The 25730-nt window shown below is 40.8% G+C and overlaps 1 protein-coding gene across 1 annotated transcript in view; it reads right to left on the bottom strand.

Moving 5' to 3' along the window:
* The window catches only part of aacs (acetoacetyl-CoA synthetase), a 155825-nt gene that overhangs the window by 109299 nt on the left and 20796 nt on the right, over positions 1 to 25730 (bottom strand). The window contains exon 5 of the mRNA XM_078554103.1: positions 3475 to 3572. Coding sequence (XP_078410229.1) covers positions 3475 to 3572 — 98 coding nt within the window. The remainder of the gene's footprint in view (positions 1 to 3474; positions 3573 to 25730) is intronic.

The following is a 25730-nucleotide window of genomic DNA, read 5'->3' as shown; positions in this document are numbered from 1 at the left end:
TATAAACCTTCCTCCAGCCCAGAAAAGAATTGTTTACCACTACTCTCTGGCTGAGTGACAAGCAACAATTTCATGTCCATGTTGCTATTGTCCTTTTTATTCTACGATCTCTAACTTTGCTCAAGTCTGCTGTGTGGCACTTTATCAAATGCCTTTTGGAAGCCCATGTACAACACACCGACTGCATTACCCTCATCTTTCCACTCTGTTACTTCATCAAAAAACTCAAGCAAATTAATTCAACAAATTTGCCCTTAACAAATCCGTGCTGGCTTTTCTTAGTTAACTTGCATTTGCCCAAGTGACTGCTGAATGAAGAGCTCTTTTAGCAAACAGATCAACTGAAGAAAATTGTTGACGATGGTATTATTTATGGTTTGTGTTTCTATTTGGTCCAGGATCATGAAGATCAAGGTTCCTTCTTTGAAAAACTAGCTAATGGCCCAAGCTGAAGGTGCACTCACGTGGTTATTAGGCAAGGACAATGGTGAACTCAGCAATAAGGGCCCACACTGCTAATTATCCCAGTAAACATTTGCTGCTCAAGTTCATGCAGCATGTGCCAGTAGGGCAGTGCATCATACCCCGAAAAAAGTCACCACATTCAGGTGCCCAGAAGCCAGGGAGGGAAGACCCAAGGAAATAATACCATGGGATGGTGCATAGCTTCCTCATTTGCACCCAAAATGCAGGAGATATTAGAGAGGGCAGTGTAAAAGGGAGACTTCACAAGACTTGACTCCCTCCCCATCTACTACACAAATAGGTGTATACCTGTGGTTCAGCAAAACCAGTACCAAGATACAACTCAAAGCATGACAAAGAAACAAAATAAAAGCAAATGCATTGAATTCAACAGATCCAATCTTTACATGAATTGTGATTTTCAAACTCATTCACAACAACTTGTATATTTAATTCCATTAATGTAGAAAATTGCCCCAAAACATCTCAGAGGATAAGGTAAGTTAGCTTTCATAAATGCAAGGTGACTGCTTAATAAAATATTATCAATGCAATCAACAAGTGCAAACCAACTGAAAAAAAATGACTGATGACACAAAGATAGGCAGCACGTAAGCAATGTCAATGGAAGTGCAAAATTACAAACAGATATTGATAGATTAAGTGAATGCGCAAAGTAGTGGCAAATGAATTTCAGATGTAGGCAAAGGTGAGGTCATCATTTTGGATCTAAAAAGGATTAGAACAGCATACTTTACAAATCATGAGAAGATAGAAACTTCAGAAGTTGAAAAGACTTGTGGGTCCAGGTATTTAGGTTATTAAAATGTCATGAACAAATACAAAAAATATCAAAAAGGCTATTGAAATGCTGGCCTTTATATCTACCTAGAGTAAAGAATACGGGAGACTACAAATCATGCTTCAGCTGTACAAAGCCCTCGTTGGGCCTCACCTGGAGTACTGAGTGCAGTTCTGGGCAACCTAATGAAGCATATTTTACCATTGGAGGGAGTAGAACATAGATTTACCAGAATAACACCTGGACTCCGGCAGCTAAAATTACAAGGAGAGATTACACAAAATAGGGTTGTGTCCCCTGGAATTTGGAAGGTTAAGAGGTGATTTGATTGAAGATTTCGAGCTGTTAAGGAGAACAGAAAGGGTAGATAGAGGGAAATTATTTCCACTAGTTGGGGAATATTCTAAAATTCAGATCTTTTCAGGATGAAGTTAGGAGTTTGGAACCTCTCTTCAGCAAACAGCAATTTGTGTTAGATCAAATGGAAATTTCGAGTCTGAGATTAATAAGAATTTTTATCTAAAATATGAAGGGATTAGGCAATGGCAGGTGTTTGGAATTAACTCATAGATCAGCCAGGGTCTCATCGAATGGCGAAACAGGCTCAGGGGACTGAATGGCCTATTCTTGCTCTTATGTTCTTAAGCAAAGATTATCAAAATACGGTCAGCGATAGTTAATAAAAACTAATTGTGAAAATACCAATTATTCAGTTAAATAAAATGTTTGAGATTCTCTGGTTTTAGTTAGGAAATTCTGCTTAAGCATCAGTATTTACAAACTACATCAAAGCGTAGCTGAGCTTAGTTTTAATTTTTGCAGAAATTGAATAAATTTTAACCAGCAGATGGCATGCTCCTCACTTTGTGTAAAAGTACCAACCGCTGATGTATCTGTTATGCAACAAGGCCCACTTTTGCAACATTAAAAAAAATGTTCTGGTCAGTTTTTAAGTTTATAATTACAGGATTGGTTAGTCTGCATAGTGTAGGGGCAGAGTATGAACAGTACGAATCCTTAAGTAAAATGGCCCAATATGCATTACTTTAGATGATAATCGACAATTAAAATCCAGTGCCAGTTAATAGTTGACCAGCCGCTTTTGAAATGGACGCGTACACCATTATCCAAATGTTCAGCAAAACTATTTCAACTGAAGATGAGTTGTCAATCCTTGTTTTATATTGAAACTATGGGCTAAAGTTGTCCCTCAGTTCCTAGAAAGAGCCACAGTTTGATTTCAAGTCTGTTCTCAATTAGCTTGTTGAAGTCAGGATGGCAATGAGGGCACCACATTTGGCCTCAACACTAATGCATTTTGGTGACAGTGGGGAATAAAAAGGAGAAAACAACCAGGTGCTCCCTTGTGATCACTATTCATGGGATGGGACTGCAATGGCAAGAACAGGTTACCTTTGATGACCACACTGCAGCCCAAATGCCTGTGATACTCTGGCTCACACGTGACAATCACTGATGTATATGACAAGAACCAGTGTCTGCAGATCTGTATCCAAGGATATTCCAGAAAAATAGGGACAGGTAAGATTTTAAAAAAAAATGAAATCCAAAGCAGATGTCATCAAGTGTGCGTATACAGATGCTTAGAGCACAGTCCACCATAAAGATTCCAATCAAATGTAGAATCTGGATGACTTTTACAAACATTTACACAATGCACTTACAAAATGTTAAAAATGAGTGAAATTTATAAAGTGCCTTTCACAATGACAGGATCTCCTCAAAGCACAATCCAGCTAATGAATTGAATTACTTTTGAAGTGTAATCACTATTGTAATGTAGGAAAAACAACAGCCAAATTGTGCACAGCAAGCTCCCACAAACAGCAACACGGTAATGGTCAGGCAATCTGTTTTTGTGATATTTATTGAGGGATAAATATTGGCCAGGACACCAGGAATAAATCCCCTACTCTTCTTCGAGATAGTGCCATGGGATCTTTTCCATCTACCTGAGGGCAAAGGTGGTCTCAGTTTAATGACTCATTCAAAAAGAAAGCACCTCCAATGTTCCCTCACTACTGCACTGGAGTGTCAGCCTTGATTTAGTGCTCAAATCCTGGTAGTTTGAGCCCACATCTTTCTGACTCAGGAGAAAGTGCTACCAATTGAACAATGACTGACACAATTATCAGGTCCATTTGGAACCAAGGGATTTTAGCCAATCACATGTGAACATTACTTACATTTACACCAAAATCTGGAGCAGTTGCACTCCAAGTGGCACCAATGCTGGCTGTCGCTAACATGGCTTCAACTGCATGAATACCATTCGGCAGATAACCTGTAATGAAATGAAACAACATTTAGACAGAAAACAGAAATACTTAAAATTCCTACCCTAATGGAAAAAAGAAATGTACATTTATATAGAAGCTTTCACAACCTCAGGATGTCCCAGTTTTACAGCCAATGCATTTCTTTTGAAACGTTGTCAGCAAACATGATAACCTATTTGAGCAAAGAAAGTTACCACAATACTATAAATGACCACATAATTGGCTCTTGCTTTTTTAGATGAGGCTTGGACTGAGCAACACCATGTCTCTATAAGCAGCCAGACAGTGGTTTAACATCTTATTCAAATGCCAGCACCTCCAGCAGTGCAGCATTGACTCAGCACCACACTAAAAACGTAAGCCTCATCTACATGCTCAAATCCCAGATCAGGGCTTCAACTTATAACAATCTAATTCAGAAGTGAGCATGCTACCATTAGACCAAGGTGATAATTATAAATGATAACTATATTTAGTTTGGCAATTGTTTCCGTGCAAGAATTTGGGCATTGTTACAATTAAACTGTGTGAGTCAAGCCAACTGGGCAGTATCACTAGCTCATGGCTGCCAGGTTACAATATCTTTAACTCATTTCAGCTACGGTAGGTTACAATGTCATCCACCGCTGTGGCTCAGTTCATAGCACCTTCGCCTTTGAATCAGAGGGTTGTGGGTTCATGTCCCACTCCTGGAAACCAAGAACTGCGATTGTACTCGAAAAGAGTTGCAATCTGTGACTGTTGGTAACTCAGAAGAGTTTCCCAATTACAATGTCATCCACAGACATCTACTCAATGCATGCATTTGTGTGGCATATGCACAATTGGGAGATACCTGGTATCTCCAGGTTCAAACAGTGCTCTGTAATTCAGCTGAATAGCAATGGGCTTACACCAACCTATTGACAATGCAGTATAGACATTCAAACATTACAGAGACTACAGGCTCAACAAGTCAAACAGATGATTCCCAGAAATCACCTTGGAGACTTAAAAAACTAGCCCCAGATATCTTTCCTTGTATTTGCTAGTTATACAAGTACAACAGAAACACTGAGGTGAAGAATGCAAATGTCTAATACGTTCCATGCCCAAAACAAAATATTTAGCTCCAAATATTACAGTGAAAGTGCAAATCAACTGAAAATTCACTAATATGCCAGTTAATACAATTGTCTACTAGAGATAATGCACTCAATTCTTCAGTAAAAGCCATCAACAACTTTGCGTTAGCTACTGTTAGCTCATTTAGCTACAAATCTACACAGTAATTTCAATTTCATGATTATCATTTTCAGACAAGAGAGTTTAATATTTTTCTAATAATTGAATAAAATATTCTAATCATTGAATAAGACAGTAAACTCACCGATTAAATGCATGGGTTTTTAAAACCAGGGCCTGAATTTTACTCTTCGCAGGCACATGTGATCGGCAGGGCCCGGGAACGGCCAGGAGACTGGCCCCTGACCGCAATTTCGTGCTGGCTGGTCAATTAATGGCCAGCCAGCATGAAACGTGCACTGAAAGTCTCAGCGTTGCCGGGGTGGGGGTGGGAAGAGGGCGGGTGATGACGTCACCATGGGCGTGGGTGAGCACTGCGAGAGAGCATCCCTGAAGGCAGACAGCTGCCTCAGGGAGCTGCAGACCTGCACATGATGAAATAAAGGTTTAAAAAGCTGCAAAAAAAAACGTCCATGCATCACAATCAAGCACCTGAAAGCATACCTCAAAAATGCTGTCCACAGATATTTATTTTTATTTTATTTCATAACAGAGATTTCATCCCGCCCTTGGATGAGATTTGATGAAAAATGTAACGGTCGCTGGGCCGATTCACCCATCAGCCAACCAGTTCCTCCCACCAACCAGCATTAAACACACCACTTCCTCCTTTAAAAAAGTGTTATATTCCCTAAAATTAATAGAATCAAGGGCACTTGAAGACTATGTATTGTTATATGGCAAGCAGAAATAATAAGCCTCTTTATTCTTCCACAAAGAGAATTTGAACACCAAGTACCAAATTTCTCAAGCTTTGTAATCCATGCTACTCTCTGGCACTACAAGAAGATTAATTCAGCCCATTCAAACTTTGAAATTGAACATCTATACGCTTTCTACACAGTTTCATTCCTTGCCATAAAAAGAGCCTCCAATGGGTCCCGGGGAGGACCTGAAAGGAAGGTCCCTGCACTCCCTGCCCCACTTGCCCGACGCCAGCCTGCGCAGCTAAAGCTACCGGGCTTCCCACATGGTGTGGGCCTGCCCCTGCCCCGGGTGAAATACCATCAGGAATGGGGTGAGGTTAAGGGCCTCAAGAGGCCCAAGGATGGATGGACTAGTTGACGCCTTCCCTGTGCACACCCCCCACCCCGTAAAATTTCAGACAGGCTGGGGGTAGGTGGATAGGTGGCGGGAAGGTCATCCGCTGGATTTTACAAGTCACCTCTCACCTCCAAACCTGCTGGCGAGGGAGTGCAAAATCCAGCCCCTAAATTTAATATTTTTCAGTCATGCAAGCACAGTAGTAAGACTCAGTATCGGTTTCTCTCCATATGCAAGGTAACTGGATAATGAACAATCTTTGTTCACCCCTAGGGCGCTCCCTAAATAGATTACCATATTGGTGAAGGTGTTGCATTTAATGAAATACATGATTCCCTTTAACAAACAGCTTCCGTCAACAACGTGTGTACATTTTACTCATCAGCTTGATGAAAATAGCCACAAGTCAAGGCTAATTGCATTGAAAAAGAACGGCTAAGGTATGTTTGAGAAACTTAAAAAGCCTGCATTCCAAGTTTATGATGCCAAAGGCATTTACTGACATTCTATTTCAAGGCATATATAGAACTTCAAAGGATTTAGAAATGAAACAATGAGCTTTATGTTACGGCACAGCGGATGGTAAATGCTGAGCTGTTCAAATTCCAGAGGGAAATTTGAAACTGCCACAACTATTTTACAATTTGTATTTATTTCAAGATGTGTGCCTTGAATTCAGTAGTAATAAGACCACCAAGTCTTATAGGTTTCTTACAAAACTAAATTAAACCTTTATTAATAAAAAAAAATGGTTTTAAGCACATACATAGGTTTACAAATGATTACTATGATAACTCCTAGCTCCCCTAGTTAATCTAACTCCCAGTTACACCTCGGTTAAGGCGACAATAAAACACAGATTTTAAAAGGCCCAGGCAAGGTGACATGATACCCTGAGCAGTCAAATTCAAAGTAAGTTTTCGTCACTTCAATTTGTGTAAACAGCAATGTGAGGTTTAGATACTGGAGGCCTTTCACATTTCTTAGATCTTAGAATATCTTCTCGTACACATAACCTCATCTCCTTTATACAGGTTTCTCCCTTTTTAATGTAAATCCCATTGTCCCAATATATCTTTTCAACTCTACTTTTCTAATAATAAAAATTTTTCATGTTACCAATTTTATCAGTAAGCTTTGGGAAAAATAAACAGTTTGGCTTCTTCTGGCTAAGTGTAATTTCACCACCTCTTTTGACATTCAAATTACTCTGGTTTATCTAAAAATGCTAATTTTCCCTTTACACCTCATTTTCTAAAACTTCAGCCATGTTTACCTGTTTAACATTTCAAAACTACACACACACTTACACACACACACTTACAATAAATTTCAATAACATTCTGACAATTACTATATTTTCCTGACAATCATAATGCTCATTTGAGCATTTATAATGGCACTACCCTCAAGACCTCAAGACTCAATTGATCTAACATCTCAATATAGGGAAGAAACACAGATGTTTCAGAAGATCATATAGGTTAACTCTAAAAGCCCTCCTCAGTATCCAACAAGTAATAACTGAAGGTTTTTGTAAGGAATAGCATTGAGGAAATATCAAATATTCAGACACTTACAAATTTTAGTAAGTATGCAATGGGTTAGTCAGTTGCAAGTTAAAACTCAACATGTCATACCTCTTCCAAAAGAAACTGAACTTTTTTGTGACCCTGCAAACTATTGCAGGAATTTGCAAACAGCTGCTTCTTGGAAGCAGTGCATTCAAATATGGGCCAATTCAACCAGAGATCCCAGATGGACCAGTTTCAGTATTCATTTGAGGCAGAGCCTCCCTATTGAAGGTGATTATAATTTCCCCTCACACTATCCATCTGCTAAAAAAAAAGCAATGTGACCCTACATCTCTGAAACCAATAAAAAGAGCAGCTGTTTGCATATTTTCAGAGTGCACTTTGAATATATTGTGTTCAACATTCGCAGCTTTTCAACAGCCGAACATCTGCAGTGTTAAATAAACTATTGACCCCTACACTTATTGCCTGGTCTAAAATTTTATGTACTAGAATAGGACAGCACAATAGCTAAATAAATGTATTGGTGCAAAATATCAATAAAACATCTGATTAACAGAGTTGTGAATGTCTAGTTCATAGTTCATGTGTTTTAGAACATAACTTTTAGTTTTCAGAATTAAAGCTTTACCTGTAGAAACTGGAACTTTCTGGTTGGGAAACTGGTAAAAGCAGCCCTGAAGTAAATTCAATTAGAACAAGCTTGGAGTTTAACACATTTAAAGGTTGGGGCTGTTGACATAAGAGTTTAACAGCTAAAAAGACAAGATCATAAAACAGCAGTTCATCTTACTCAGCTCAAGAACTGGAGACATGATGTCTGCAATCCTTACCCATAAGGGCAATCCAGAGGGCTGTTTTTGTTTTGCGAGCTGAAGCTAAATTAGTTTAAAAGCATTCAGTAAACCCTGAAGGGTTGTAAAAATCCATTTCTTTCATCGGATCAAAACTAAATGAGGGATACTTAACCTAACGGTCTGTTCAAGAACATCCCTGAATATGCTACATCATCATGGAGATGGGTGGACATTAGGAAGGTTCTCTAGTTTCAATTTATCCGACCATTTGCTGATAGAGTCAGTTGCAGCTTGGACCTAGTGAGAGCAGTTTGGAGCTCACCGAGAGAAGATGGCCAAAGTAAATGACAGTTAGTCAACCTGCCCTGTCAGCAGAGAAAAAGGTAACCATCATTCACAGAATGCAGGTAGGGCCTAATCTCAGTTTGGACTTTATGAGGGCAAAGAAGCTGGAAGGTCACCTAGTTTGAAGCTAAAAAGCATCCAGCAGGTTAGCTTGAAAGTATTGAGAAGGCATCTGGAACAAGGGACTGAGGCATCCACGGTAATGAAAGTCTTACCTCTGTGAATAGCTGGAACTGCGGAGAATTAAAATAGTTTCCAGAGGACTGTGGCATACTTTTGGGTTGTCCCAACAGAATAACTCTAAGATAAAATATATGAGAATTCTTGGGGGAAGTAAGAAGTAAAACAAAGTGCATAAAAATATAGTGTAAAACAAAAGATGTTAAGTTAATAGCGCTGGTTTTAAGTCTCTTATATACAATAAAGTATGTTTTTGTTTTTAAAAAAAACAGGAAATCTTGTAGCATAGTTCTACTGGCCAAAACAAGGTGTTTGGATTTCTCTTTAAATGTTAACGGTCCCCAACAGGATCATAATAACAGAAATGATGTTTTACTTCCTTCCTATATTTTTACTTCATATAGCAATTTGCAAGTCCCCAGAAGAAACTGTTCATCTTACCCACACACACACCAATCATCCTAAGAGTGTAATTTTACTACAAGTCCGGAGGGGAAAGTGTTAAAACGTACAGATTGATTAGGGGAAAAGAGTTTAAAAAGAATACACCATCAAATTATCAGGGCATGCCAGTTCCAATGAAGAGGCAATATACCAAAAGCAGGAACGAACCTTTGAGGTGTTGACTGACCTGCTGTGCAATTTCACCATTTCAGGGCTTTAATTTTCACTTTTCAAGTATACATGTTTATTTTTTTTAAAAGGATAAACCATTATACTTCTCTGCAAAAGCCATTACAGAGCAAGAAATCAAAGCTGTTACTAGCTATTTTTATAGCTGCTTTATTAAAACTAGTATTTTGATACAATTTATATGCATAAAAACCAAGGGTAAGACAACCAACAAGTAATATTTGAGAGTCAATTTGTCTGATTCAAATATTCATAAAAACATACAATAGCACAGTTCAATTGAACTATATGAAGATAAGGAGTGCACATTTTAAAAGCTGAAGAGATTTGTAGATACCCAGAGGGTTAAATGTCAGAATTACTTAGTCTAAAATCTCATGCTATCGCATGAAAAACGTGGCCTCTCCTGCAGAATTCAACTGAAAGATGATGCAACTTATACCAAATTTAATGGTGTTGAGAATGAAAAAATAATTTTATTCCATCCTATTGCTTTGGAAATTTCACAATCTGAATTCTATTTAAAGGTTGACGTTGAAAAAAAAAACATATTTATCACCTAGAATGATCAGTTCACCTGTCTTTATTCAATAATTTTAAATAAGATTTAATATTTTTCTTTTCATGATGAATCTGGATCACTAGGGTACCTGCAGTGAGAACTGTTGCTGAGTTTAAGACTGTGGGAGAAATTAATCAGCAACACTACTGAAATGCATTACTAAAGCTCCCTGAATTATTGATCAACATCAGTGATATATTCAAACCCGCTCAGAGTTGTCATTAGTAATTCCACCCAGCTGGTTCCTCCAAAGAAATTGTACTCGATATTTAAAATGAGAACCAGGTTATATTTCAGGAAAAAAATTGCAACTCACTTTTATAGCTAACAACAGAACACCCAAATCAAATAATTATTTCTATGAGGCTGAACCATAGCAGCTACAATTAATATTCAAATCCACTAGTGCAACGAGGTTTGAGTCAACCACTTTAAATTTCAGAAGCACACATCTTAAGGCAAAATTTGAAAGTCAAAACAGCCTGTGATTAGAAGTGAAAATAAGAACAAAATGACTCATATCTCCTGAAAGTTGGATTCAAGATCAAAACCAGTTCATCGGCAAGGATCTATTGTGACATTGTCATAACGTATCTTGTTTCAAATGACTATTTCATGCTCAAAGCCCTCAGGAGGTTTCCTCTTTGCTCTCAGTATTTTGACTAACAGCCAACAAGAGTTCAGAATCACTGTCATGAAGATCTAGTTTCAGCATCTTGGCCATCGTAATGAGTAAAATCATAGCCAAATTTTCAGGAGATTCCCATCAAAACAAAAAAAGAGTTTGTCTAACACTATGATTTTAATGTGCGACTGTCAATTTTAAATATTAGTGTTTGATAACTGAACTCACTTGGGAATGCAAGTTTTTGTTAGTATCAGTTTTGTTGGTAGTTTAAAGGCAGTGACACATGAATGTACTTACCTCATCTGGAAACGGCAACAGGTGACAAACTTGAATTAATTGGAATAAGAAAAAAAATAGATGGGACTCTGCCCAATTTAGATGCAGGGATGAAGCTGAAGCTCAAGTTCAGGGAAAAGAGCTCTACGCTTTCAGCTGAAGTATTCAACAGCACATCCTATCATTCTATAATTGCTCTCATGGGATGCACACCTGTGGTCAGCTGAGGATGTGTTAAGTCTGCAGATTACACTGGAGTATAAAAGTAGGGTACACCCAAGAATGAAAATTGAGACAAAGAGCACCTTCCTCTCATTCTCTGTCCTCATTTGGAAGAATGGAATGGATCAATTTAAAATGGCTTTACTTCGTCTTGCTTTACCTTGTTACTGAGCACAGAGAGTGAACAGAGACAAAATTTTATTTATATAGAATGGATAGACGTGTTCAAAATCTTGGATGGCTTTGAGAGAGCAAATAAGAAGAAACTGTTTCCGGTGACAGCAGTGTCAGCGGCGAGAGGACACAGGTTTAAGGTGACTGGCAAAAGAAATAAAGGTACCTTTCTAAAAACAAAAGTGAGTTGCTGTGGTCTGGAATGCACTGCTGAAAGGGTGCTGGAAACAGAATCAACAGTAACATTCAAGAGTACTGGATAAATATTTGGAGGGGAAAATAAATTACAGGGCTATGGCGAAAGAGGAGGGGAGTTTGATTAATTGAAAAGCTCTGCCAAAGAACTGATACAGGCACAATGGGTTGAACAGTGTCCTTCTAACACTTTAACATTCTTTGACAGGGCTGGCCAAACCGCAGTTCGTGAGCTGCATGCGGCTCTTCAGCCCATAGCGTGCGGTTCCTGTGCTGCAAAACTGGCTAATTGCAGTTTGGAGGGAGCAAGGATCGAACCAGAGAGGAGTTTTTAACACTTCGATTAAAAATCCCAGCTATTCCATTCACAACACGATGCAGGTAGCTTGTGATAGAAAGAAAGAGATACGCTGGTAAATAGCAGATAGCATAACTTTTAACATTTCATTTAATGGAAAGCAAGTGAGCTGCATTGTGAAGGCAAACAAAACCTTTATTTGAAGAAAATAAATAAGAGGGGAGGGCAGAAACAGATTTAGGATGAACATGAGCAGACATCTGGCCTCTGTTACCTTCTCTCAGGGTAAGCAAGCAAGAGTGAAGTGGAATGGATGGAAGGTTAAAAGCGAAGTGACTGACAACAGTGCAAGGGGAGATATCCTCAAAGCACTCAGAAGGGCTTTAACTTAATGTCTTAAGTCTGTGTAAAGGCCAAATGAGATAGTGTTCACCATTTGAATTCACTTCTGGGTGGGTGCGGAATTTCTCTGTCTTTCTATCTCCCTTAAGCTCACTCTCTATCTCTCTCTAACGTAATAAAAACAACAACTTCATATAATTAAAGATCTGACAGGTCTGTACTTCACAGTACATTTATGAAGATCACACCCAGGATAGAGAGAAAGAGAAAGAGACAGAGATGCAAATGGAATTGGAACGGAGAGATGAGAAAGAACAAGGGAGAGATAGGAACTGAGAGACAGGATACAGGCAGAGAGAGAGATAAAGAAACACAGAGGGATTACACAAAGGTGGAGGCAACTGTGTTAAGCCTCTGGTTTAGAACTGATTTTTTTCCTCTCCTGAAATGTTGTGAAGAGAATGGCTTTATACTTGACAGCGTGTATCCTGGGATCTTACTGTGCCATTCTGTCCAAGACAGAGGGGGAGAGAGAGAGAGAGAGAGAGAGGTAATGGTTAACTGTGCTAGAAGTGGAAGGTTCACTATTAATATTTAACGTACAAACAGCACCAATCCTGGACTGAGCGGGTGGGGGGCAGAGGGCAATCACCAGTTTAATGCAGTCTGTGGAATTTTTACAAGGGGTGGGGTCTGGGGGATTCCCCGAGGTAAAAATGTTGAGACCTGCAGCTCCAGAGGCCTCAATGTAATTTCAGAGATTTCGATCTCTCCATCTCTTTCTGCAGCTCTATCTCTGCACCTCTCTTCATGTTCCTAGCTGTTTCTTCACATCTTCTGGATATTCACAAGCACCTGGTTCGCACAGTTGCACCGAGTCAAAGTCTATCCAGCCTTTGTTCTCAGGTAGCAGGTATTTAGACAGGGGTCTGCTTGTGGGGAGGAGGTATTTAGACAGGAGTCTGTTCACAGGGAGAGGGAATTAGACATTGAGGTCAGAATTAGATAGGAGGACCAATTTTCTTGCAGCTTAAGTGGAGGGGGGCTTTTGCAGGCAAAGGAGGGGGATTAGAGGGGGCTTGATCACCGAGAGCGAATGTTTGGGGGTTAAAATTGGGCCAGGTGTTTTGACTGCATTGAAAATGGAAATTTTTCCCCTTGCTCTGTTGTTAGCTGCTTAACTTTTAACCTTCCATCCATTCCATGTTACTCTTAGCTGCTCACCCTGAGGGCAGGTGACAGAGGCCAGATTAGTAAATTGTTTCTTTTTGGTTTTTCTGTTTTTATTGCCCCTGACAATATCAAAGAAAGGAGGAACCCAAATTTTGTTACAAATTCAATTTTAAAGCAAACGCCTCCTTGCACTTTCACTGCTGCTCGTTTCCGATTTAATATCAAACAAAAAATATCCCAATTCAGTTCAACCAAAGATGCAGCTGAAGATGAGACCGAACAGAAACGAGCAGAAACAACATCCTTCGTTGAAATACGCTCATGTCTCTTAGACTCACGTGGCCCTATGTAGGATCAATGGAAACTACAAAAGAAATCTTGTGACAACACTGTCGCAAGATTTCTTTTGTAGCTTTCCCAAGTAGGGCCTCGTGACTCTCAGTGGCCACTTTCTGAAGCTTGGAAGCTTTGGGAGGAAAAACTGAAGATTTCAGTGCTAACCCAGTGTGGTGAACAAAAATGACATTTTTCTTTATTCATTCACGGGATATGGGCTTCGCTGGCTGGGCCAACATTTATTGCCATCCCTAGTTGCCCTTGAGGTGGTGGTGGTGAGCTTCCTTCTTGAACCTTTGCAGTCCATGTGGGGTAGGGATACCCACAGTGCTGTTAGGAAGGGAGTTCTAGGATTTTGACCCATCAAATTGCAAGAAACGCAAGTATGAAGATATAAACAGAAGTTTTAAGCCAGAATGGGAGGGAGATTTTGCATTCACTGTTAAAGGTGGGAAATCTGTTTGCCTTATCTACAGTGCATCACTCATTCACTACAAAGCCAGTAACTTGAAATGCCGCTACGAGACGAACCACAAAAAATTTTCCTCTGACTATCCTCCTACATCAGAGTTATGGAAAAATAAGTTAACCATGTTAAAATTATCCCTAAGTAGACAGCAGATATTACTTTCAACATTCAGGAAGGAAGCTGACTCAACAGCCAAAGCTAGCATGGAATCTTGCTCATGCTAAACATCCATACTCTGATGAAGAATTTGTTAAGAAGAATATTGCTGGTGTTATTGTGTTCTTTAGATCTAAAGCTGCAAACTTCAGCAACTAATAACACAAATTCCAATTTCATGCCACACCACGGTGAGGCACATCGCCCAGATCAGTGCTGATGCTGATGAAGAATTCCCTAGCATTCAGCTTAGCCCTTGATGAATCCACATACAAGGCAACCCACAAGTGGCAATATTTGCTTAGATGTAATTGCAAAAGAAGAAATGTTGGATTTAGTGCTGCTGAAAGAAACAATTCATGGTGTTGACATAAAAGACACATTTGATGAAGATTTGACAAATGCTGATATACCACTGGATAAACTCGTTGATAAACCGCAATGGATGGAGCATCTGCAATAGCAGGGAAACGTGCAGGCCTAATTGTGATCTTGAAAAGTGATCCCAAATTTCCGGAGTTTCTCTCTATTCATTGCATCATTCATCATGAACATCTAGCAGCCAACACGAAAATTTAATGAAAACAGTTCTTGAAATTGTCAATTTCATCTGCTCAAAGGGGAAGACTCACCGACAGCTCAAATGATGTCTACTGCATTATGAGGTGGCTGTCAACCAGCAATGTCTTGAATAGGTTTGTGGAACTGTTGGAGCCTATCATTGCTTTTCTTGAAGAAAAGAAAAGATCCTATCCACAGCTGGAAGATGACGAATGGATGCAGGATCTGATGTTTTTCACTGATATTATGCAGCATCTACAAACTCTCAACTTGGAACTCTGACAGTTCCTTACTCGCCTTACTCAGACAGTTTTCAGCTTCCAGAATAAAGTAAGGCTTTTTTTAAATGGAGACATACTGTCAACAAACTTCAACCACTTTCCCCATCTCAAAAGGAGGGTAAACATATTTCCTGATATCGAATTAAAAGATCACAAACTCGAAGAATACAGGGATAAATTACAAGGGCTACGTGATCATTTTCGAGCTAGGTTTGATGACTTGCAGAAGGTTGAGGTCCTGCTTCGCCTTTCTTGTAAACCCATTCATGGTTGACGTGGTCAACAACGGTTGTCCGATTCTCGAACCTCTGCTTACGGAAACATCTGCTATAGAAATGGAACTATTGGACTTCCAGGAGGACCAGGGTTTAAAGATGATGCATAAATCGCTATCTACAATCGAGTTCTGAAAGCAAGTGCCAGAAGCAAAATTTCCTCAACCGAAGAAAACTAGTGAGTGACTCATTTCAATTTTTGGCAAACTTACTGCGGTGAATGGCTGTACTCCGTAATGAAGTTTGGAAAGTCAAAACATTGTGCAGTCCTTACAAATCAACACCTGATGGAGCTCCTTCGTACAGCCTTGACAAGATTTCAGCCAGATTTTCAAAGACTTACAGCAAGGTTGGAGACCCGTAAGACCTCTACTAGCAGTAATTAGCCTGGCTAAAGTTTGTTCATGTCTTGCAGCTCTCAAACATCTGAAGATTATCATATGTGGCTCTTAAGTTCAGTAAGTTTGCCCACCCCGTTCTATGATATCCACGTTCTAGCATTCATATCTCTTGCTAGTAGCGTTATTAAAATGGAGGTAACCAGTTTACTCGAATAGGACACAGCCTTTGCAAACAAGTATTAACTGATAGCAGCATACCTACACAATCCAGTCCAATATTTAAACAATAAACCAACAGCTTATTAAATGGTCATGGGGGCATTTTAATAGTTTAAAGTCAACTGTAGAAGTATAGAAATAATATAAATTTTTAATGCTACAACAACCTAAGAAAGTTGTATAATGTAAACACAAAGTCATAGATTCTAAACAAATATTAGACTACTATCCCAGAGGACATGAATCAATTTCCCCTGTGTAAAATTGTGATCTTAAAATTTAATAAATCTGGTCATTTATGAGCAAGCACCAGAAAAATGGCAATGAAAACTGCAGACCATCATTAAAAGAAAACACTAAGATAAAAGCAAAAAACTGCGGATGCTGGAAATCCAAAACAAAAATAAAAATACCTGGAAAAACTCAGCAGGTCTGACAGCATCTGCGGAGAGGAACACAGTTAATGTTTTGAGTCCGTATGACTCTTCAACAGAACTAAGGAAAAATAGAAAAGAGGTGAAATATAAGCTGGTTTAAAGGGGGGGTGGGACAGGTAGAGCTGGATAGAGGGCCAGTGATAGGTGGAGATAGCCAAAAGATGTCGTAGACAAAAGGACAAAGAGGTGTTGAAGGTGGTGATATTATCTAAGGAATGTGCTAATAGGTGACATTAAGGGTAGAAAGCAGGACGAGCAAGGTACAGATAGCCCTAGTGGGGGTGGGGTGGGGGGAAGGGATCAAAATAGGCTAAAAGGTAAAGATAAAACAATGGATGGAAATACATTTTAAAATAATGGAAATAGTTGGGAAAAGAAAAATCTATATAAATTATTGGAAAAAAGGGAGATCGGAAAGGGGGTGGGGATGGAGGAGGGAGTTCATGATCTAAAATTGTTGAACTCAATATTCAGACCTGAAGGCTGTAAAATGCCTAGTCGGAAGATGAGGTGCTGTTCCTCCAGTTTGCGTTGAGCTTCACTGGAACATTGCAGCAGGCCAAGGATGGACACGTGAGCATGAGAGCAGGGTGGAGTGTTGAAATGGCAAGCGACAGGGGGGTCTGGGTCATGCTTGCGGACAGACCGAAGGTGTTCCACAAAGCGGTCACCCAGTCTGCGTTTGGTCTCTCCAATGTAGAGGAAACCGCATTGGGAGCAGCGAATGCAATAGACTAAATTGAGGGAAGTGCAAGTGAAATGCTGCTTCACTTGAAAGGAGTGTTTGGGCCTTTGGACAGTGAGGAGAGGGGAAGTAAAGGGGCAGGTGTTGCACCGTCTGCGGTTGCATGGGAAGGTACCGTGGGAGGGGGGTTGAAGTGTAGGGGGTGATGGAGGAGTGGACCAGGGTGTCCCGGAGGGAACGATCCCTGCGGAATGCCGCCAGGAGGGGTGAAGGGAAGATGTATTTGGTGGTGGCATCATGCTGGAGTTGGTGGAAATGGCAGAGGATGATCCTTTGAATGCGGAGGCTGGTGGGGTGATAAGTGAGGACAAGGGGGACCCTATCATGGTTCTGGGAGGGAGGGGAAGGTGTGAGGGCGGATGCGCGGGAGATGGGCCGCACACGGTTGAGGGCCCTGTCAACCACCGTGGGTGGAAAACCTCGGTTAAGGAAGAAGGAAGACATGTCAGAGAAACTGTTTTTGAAAGTGGCATCATCAGAACAGATGCGACGAAGGCGAAGAGAAAGTCAGGGATAGATTAGAGGGTGGGGAAGATTGAATGACAAAGATGTCATGAAACACAAGGCAAAGGGAGTTTTAGTGATAGTATTAAAGACACAAAGTCTTGGCTCAGAATAGGTGTTAATAGCAGAATAAAGGTTAGAGCTGCCTTAAAGAAAAATAGATGACCGTGGTAATAGCAATATAAAAGCCCACTTCTACCTCCTTCCTAAAATCACAAACAGGACTGTCCTGGTAGACCCATCATTTCAGCCTGTCCCTGCCCCATTGATCTTATTTCTTCCTATCTTGACTCTTTTTCTCCCCTTGTCCAGTCTCTCCCACATACATTCGTGATTCTTCTGGCATCCTCCGCTTTTTAACATGGTCCAGTTTCCTGACCTTAGCCACCACCACTTCACTATGGAGGTCCAATCCCTCTCCACCTCCATTCCCAGCAGGACAGTCTGAGGGCTCTCTGCTTCTTCCTCGAATGGAGGCCCAAGCAAACCCCATCCACCACCACCACCATCCCCCTCTGCCTGGCTGAATTTGTGCTCCCATTGAACAATTTCTCCTTTAAATTGTCTCACTTTCTCCAAATAAAATGGTATGACTATGGGCACCTACATCAGTCCTAGTTATGCCTGTCTTTTTGTGGGGTATGTGGAACATTCCTTGTTCCAGTCCTACTCAGGCCACTCCTGCAACTCTTTATCCGGTACATTAATGATTGTACTGGTGCCGCTAACTCCAGCATAATGCAACCACCCAAGACATCTTCTCCCCTGCCAGCATTCCAAGGGTCTGTTCCCTCCACAACACCCTGGTTCACTCCTCAATCACCCCCAACAACTCATCTCCTTCCCACAGCACCTTCTCATGCAAATCGCCAAGAGGTGTAACACCTCTCCCCCACCTCACAGTCCGAGGCCCCAAACACTTCTACCAGGTGAAGTGAATTTACTTGTACTTCTTTCAATTTAGTCTACTGTATTCGCAACTCAAAACGTGGTCTCCTCTACAACGGGGAAACCAAACGCAGACTGGGTGACCACTTTGCGCAACATCTTCACTCAGTCTGTAAGCATGACCGCAACCTTCCGGTCACTTGCCATTTCAATTCACTATCTTGCTCTCACACTCACATTTCTGCCCCCGGGCTGCTACGATGTTCCAGTGAAGCCCAATGCAAACTGGAGGGACAGCACCTCACCTTCCACTTAGGCACTTTACAGCCTTCTGGACTTAACATTGAGTTCAACAACTTCAAACCATGAACTCTCTCCTCCATTTTGAATGCCCCCCTCCTCCATGTGCCTGTCTGTATCTTGTTCTTATATTTTTGCTTTCAGACAACGCTGACCTTTATTCTGCTCTTCACACCAACTCTGGACCAATGCTGTGCGTCTTTAATACTATCACTACCACTCTCTTTGCCTTGTGTTCCATGACATCTTTGTCCACTTGCCCCTCCCGACTTTTTCAACAGCATAAAATCCATCACATCCCTACCTCTCTTCAGTTCTGAAGAGGCATATTGGACTCGAAACTTTAACTCTTATCCGCTCCACAGGTGCTGCCAGACCTGTTTAGTTCTTCCAGCACTTTGTTTAAATTGCAGATCTCCAGCATCCACAGTATTCTGCTTTCATTCAAGACAGGACTCAGGCAATCCAGCCTAGATGAGCCTGCAAAGTCCTCTTCAGCAATACCAGCAGACTGTTGCTCAAGTTGAAAGAAATGCCCCATCAAGAAACAACCTCTGTGGACACAGTTAGAATCCTATGTTTCAGCTAACATCCCAAACTCCTCAATCACAATCCCTGAGCATGTCCCTTCCTATCAGCTGGATAAAGGTGGTGTCGGCCGAGAGGGAGGGAGGTGGGGGGGCACATAAACCAAAAGCTTGATTGCCCACATTTGGTCTTCACTTTGTAATTATCAGGTGCTGTGGGGAAACCAACAGCAACACTGTATACCACCACCACATCCATTACTACTGCATCAAGCTGGAAGATCAACCCTGGTCAAATGTAGTGCAGAAAGACATGCCAGTAGCGTCACCAGGCACACAGATTGAGGCACCTACCTAGTGAAATTATAGCACAGGGTGATTTGTATGCTCAGCATCAAAAGCAGCAGGCTATCAGCGTTTAGTGACTCCACAAGCAATAAATCAAAAACAAAGATCTTTAGCTCCACACATATGGAAAAGAATAGTGATAAACAAAAAGACAAACAACAGGAGGAAGAGGCTGCATGAACATCCTCAGCCACAGTGAAGCCCAGCTTGCGAGTGCTTGTTTAGAATCTTCAGCCAAAAATCCAAAGTAACTACTACTCAGCCTCTTCCTGAGATCCCCCAAGTTGTAGGTGAGAAAATCCAGCTGATGTGATATAATACATGTGATATCAAGAAGCAGCCAAGTACACTGTGGCCCCTATTTACATTCTAGCTGTAGTGCTGCAGGCCTCCACACCAGAACTATCTGGCCACCTAGTCAAGCTATTCCAGTGCAGCCATGGTACTGGCCTCTATGTAGAAGATTGCCCAGATATGTTCTATCACAAAAAGCAGAGCAAAGATAACTAATTATCACCAAATAAGTCACTCCCCACCAAATCATCAATTAAATAACAAATCACCAATAACCAACTCACCCAATACTCAGTTTAGAACCATTTGGTTCCAGACCACATCACAGACTTGATCCAGACATGGACACAAGAACTGAATGCCACAGGAAGATGATCATGGCTGTCAGAAGCCAATCATCATATCCAGAGAACATCGCTGCAGAGGTTTCTCAGGGCACCATTTTCAACCCAACCATCTTTAGGTGAAAAACCTAAGGTAAAACCTAAGTCAATGACTTTCCCTCTGTCAGAAGGTCAGCAGCAGGACTGTTCACCAATGATTTTATAGTGTTCAGCTCCATTCACAACTCATCCAGCAAATAAGCAGCCAAGTCATTCTACAGCATGACCTGAGTTGACAAGCGGCAGCAAGCATTCATATCATGAAGTACAAAGCAGTGACCAGCTTGAACAAAGAAAAAGGGCCACTTGCCCATTACCTAGTCTCCCCATCATCATGACTCCCATCCAAAATATCCAGAACTGCACTGGCCACATCAACACCATGGATGCAAAAGCAGGGCCGATGTTGTATGTCAAGTGCCTTACCTCGTGATGCCAAAAATCTCATCATCATCTCCGGGGTTTGTCACATGAGTGATGAAATGACTGCAACATTCAAAGAGCCTGACATCATTCAGGACAAATTGGTCTGCTTGACCAGTGCCCTTGCAACTGAAAATATCCACCCTCTCCAACACTGGCAGTTTATGGCTACAGTGTGTACTGCAGCAATCTGCCATACTTACTTTACCAACACCTCACAGCCCCATGATCTCTCTCAAAAAGGACAAAAAGCTGCAACATCATAGCAGCACCATCACCTGCAAGTTCCCCTTACGTCACACTCCATTCTCACTTGGACATTGTCAGCATCGGGTCAAATCATGCAATTCCCTTATCGCATCAAGATCAGAAGGACTACGGTAGCTAAAGGATGTGAAAGATGCTGCATTAATGCAAGTTCTTCTAGTTGGAGTTGAGGCCTATTGTTGGAACAATTTTTGTGATTCAGGCATGTTGTCAGAGCAGTATGGTGGGATGTTGCTATGCGCCTACATAGTTATTGTCTATCACCACTTCTTCAGGGTATTTAAAGATGAACCACAATCAGCAAAACTCTATAGTGATACCATCCCATCAAAAGGGCCAGAGATTTTCAAATTAGTATTTCAGGGTTTGAATTATGACCTGAAATATTAATCTATTTCTATCAGATCCATCCTTTACCCTAAATTGGCCATTTAAAAATTAATTCAGAAAACCTTGTATCTTGCTGTTATATATCCATCTCCCACCCTCCCCAAAAGTATATTCTTAATTACAGCAGAATCTTACAGCCACACAAACATTGCTTACATAAGACAAACAGATCAGTCAAACCGAACGTACATGTCCTGTTTAAGTGATCCTGTTTGGTACTGTGCCAACTCCGTCAGAGGCAGGCTGCCTGTGTTTCCGTGGCAGGCTTTGAGTGAATACAATAGCTGCATTTCTTGACAAACTGCATACATGCATGGTCATTTACCTGTTCCAAACAATATCAGGAATATCAGATGTAACCATTTTTTTTTAATCTGTCTTTTAAAAGTTCTGAATGTGGAGCTAGAGCAACTCTATGACCTATGAGTTTAAAATTGGCTGCTAAGCAGCATTAAGAAAGATTACCCTTGAGTAATGCTAGCAAGCAAGTCTGTTATTTATTTAAAACGCACACATCTTTCATTTCTGGTAATGACACAATTATGCCAGGCCAGAGAACATCAATGCTGTTAGGGCCACTCTAATTGAACCTATTTTAATGGCAACTCTAATGGATAATATACTTCAGTAACTCAGCATGCACTGTCTCCCACAACATTAGCAGAACAGCTTTACAGTGGTTCAGCAATCATGCATCAACATAAGATCAATTTTACTACTTCACTATAGCCGAGCAAAGTGGTCAGCATTTTTCTGTTACATTTATAGAATGGTTAATCATAGTACACGGGTGGTACAGTGAAATTAGTCTGGCAAAATTGGTCCAGCGCGTTTTTCATAATGCTAGAGATGGGGTGTTTGCAGAGGAAGGGGAAACAAGAGAACAAGACACGGAATGTTGATTTTGATTTTTCAGAACTACACTAAAGTCACCAACAGGCAATTTGTTCCATTATTTCCACAGCAAACACAAAAAAATGCATCCTCAGTTAGCAATATAATGTAAATAAATTATGCTGCTGTGGTCTTCATTAGGAGCTTAAGCACAAGATGCCTGCACACTTAAGCTTTATCTCGTACACAATGCCTGCAGTTTTTTTCAAGAATGCTCGTCACAGATTAACAGTTAAGTGTCTAATGGTTGCATCATTTTAGATTAAATTACAATCCTGCACTAAAAAGATCTAATGACAGACAGGCAAAAGAACAAAGGGAGTAGATATGTAGGATGGGTCCCTGTCAAAAAGGAGATATTGGGCCTGAATTTGCTGAAAAATCACAGTATAATGCATCTATAGCGTACACCATTGTTACGGTGCAGAAAATCCAGGAGGTGATGCTGTCAGTGATTTATACCCCATAATGTGGTGGGACTTCTGCGTTGCTCCACAGAGATCCTCACTGAAACCGTTGAGCAGCTATTACAGCTCAGCCACCATTAAGGTCAATAGTGAAATCAAGTTTGTTTAATTAATACCATTGCGATCATCAGAGCCATTGACACCCTTCCAGAATGGCACCGAAAGCCTCCAAATTAGCCCAAGGACCACATATTTACTAGCATAATCTCAGAATATCATTCAATTAATCGATAAGCGCTTTGGCAGGGGCAGCCAGGGCATATGCTGATTTTCCATGGCTGATATTTTTATATTAATATTTTTTGAGTTTGTGCGTCAAGCATGGATTGAATGCAGTAATAAATTATGGTTCGGTGTCACAGGCAGATCAGAAAGCCAGCCTATGGATATGGGTCCCCTCTTAACATCAATTTATATGTTTGTACCATTTCAGTACAAGCAGGAATGCTCCCTGACCAAAAAGAATAATCTGGACGCTGCTGCTCCGGGATAACCACCCTCTGGCTCAATCTTCAGGCTGTAATCCGATACTCTGCAGCTCGCTGGTCGAGTTTAAAAGCATGTCAGAGCCTCAAAATCACGGGACACAAATTGTTGTCGGAACTGTCTGGTCGGCCAGCATTTCCCCAGTCAGCTACCCACAAACCAGCCCATTGAGAGCTAATAAATATTCTTCAGAAGAAAAGTAGTAATTAAACTCTGAATGGACACTAGCTCGGTGCTGTGCAAGATCAGATTGAGTTTGGGGGCCCATAGTCACTGAACATTAAAGGCAGCTCATCAAGTTATTAAAGCAGTGAACAAAGTTAATGGAATATTCTAGACTGCATCACAAGGGATACAGAATATAAAAGCTAAGAGATTAAAAACTTAAAATCTCAAGAGTACTCTGTGCAATAAAAGACTCCACACTCTAGGAAGGGTATTGAGATTTGAGAGAAAAGTTTAGCTATTTTTAAATTAGTTAGCGGGATATGGTCGTCACTGGTAAGGCCAGCATTTATTGCCCATCCTAGTTGCTCTTGTGTGAGTAGTGGTGAGCCTATTTCCTGGTGAATGTGATGAAGGTATTCCCACAATGCTGTTAGATATCGTGATCCAGGATTTTACCCAGTGATGAAGGAATGGAAGGACCATATGACCAAGTTAGGACAGTGTTTGACTTGAAGGTGATGGTTTTCCCATGCTGCAGTCCTTGCCCTTTCAGGTGGTGTAGGTCACAGGTTTGTGATGTACCACCGAAAAACTTGGCGAGTTGCTGCAGTGCATCTGTAGATGGCAAATAGTGTGTTGTACAAGCACTGCTGTGTGTATCCTGAATGGTGCTGAACTCCTTGAATGCTAGTGCAATTGCACCCATCAGACAAATGGAGAGCATTCCATCACAGTCCTGGCTTGTGACTCCCAGGTCTTCTGAGTATCAACGCTTCCCAGCCTTTCAATTAAAAAATATGCTGCTTTTCTATCTTTCTTTCCAAAGTAATAACTTCACACTCATCCATATTATATTCCATCTGCCTTGTCCTTGCCCTCTTACTTAATCTGTCTGTATCCCATTGCATCTTCTCACAGCTTTCTTTTCCACTCAGCTTTGCATCATCATCAAACTTGGAGATATCACATTTCGTTTGCTCGCCAAAGTCATTGATACAGATTTTATATAACTGAGGCCTAAACACTGGGTAGCCCGCTAGTTTTAGCCTGCCAGGAAATGACTCATTTATTCCTACTGTCTGTTTTGTGCCCATCAATTAATCCTCAATCCATGCCAATATTTTACCTCCAAACCATGAACCCTAATTTTGTACTGAAGAGTTCCTACCAATCCCTCAATGTGCACTAGTAGTGTACTTATTTTGATAAGTAATAGGCATTCTTCAAACTAACAAGCTTTTTATTGCCCTTTAGATTTATTACTAATTTTGTCCTGTACCTCAAATTCGGCTTTCTAATTTTCTTGTTGTAACTTTCTTATTTTTTTTATATTGTTGTCATGGGGCTAAGACCTCACACTCTATTTTTATTGTATATATTGTACATACATGCATACAGATATATATAATACACACATGTATAATATACATACTTATATATCCTTATGGATAATTTCTAAAATTTTCAAAACTGGACAAAGACCTTAAAATGGCTGAAGCTATGTCTGTCTGTGACCCTGAACAAAGAACTTTCTGGCAGTATCAAGGAAATCCGCACCTGATTGAAATGCCCCCCCCCGCTGTGGGCTGCAGAGGCCAAATTCAAAAGGAGCTATACAAAGGCCATCTACATTTCATAAGTTAAGCCTGGCCAACCAGAGCCAATTCGTCTGCTAGGACAAACGATCCCGCAAACTCCCTATAAGACTTAAAGGTTGGAACAATCTCAGGGACCCTGACAAAGGGATACACACCCTTTGTCAAAGCCAGAGTGGAGAGGTAGGCGTCATGTGACATGACCCCTAGCTGGTGAACCCAGTAATATCGCCTTGTGGAGCTGCAAAGCTCAGTCTGCCATCTTTCCATCTACCTAGCAGCAGCACAGAAAAGGGGCTCTACCAGGCTGAATAGCTGGCCCTATCTACACTGTTTTGACTGGAACTTCTGTACCATCACCTACAAGACTGATTAATCTCTGCATTCCTACCTCATCGTGGAAGTCAACTCTACTGGAAAAATGAATTATCCAGCATCAGTTCAGCCTGCTGACCTCTGTGAAGAAATACATCATTGGACTTTGATTCTGGACTCTGAGCTCAAGTGTAACAACAATTATTTTCTCTGTGTCTTTGACCTGTAAACCTCTTCTTCTCTATCCTTCTTTTACTGTATGATTGCACAGGGGGCTAGGTAGCGACCACCCCCACATTTTGAGTGTGTGTAAATAAACAACCCTCTGAATTCATCCTACCTTGAGTTTGCTGTGGGGTTATCAATAGATATTGGATTACACCAAAACAGAGGAGGTGGGAAGTCC

The sequence above is a fragment of the Cetorhinus maximus genome, chromosome 12 (genome assembly GCF_964194155.1).
Source record: "Cetorhinus maximus chromosome 12, sCetMax3.hap1.1, whole genome shotgun sequence".
NCBI classification, from domain to species: Eukaryota; Metazoa; Chordata; class Chondrichthyes; order Lamniformes; family Cetorhinidae; genus Cetorhinus; species Cetorhinus maximus.
Note: the sequence above shows the minus strand (reverse complement) of the source record. Positions and strands in the feature narration are given on the sequence as shown.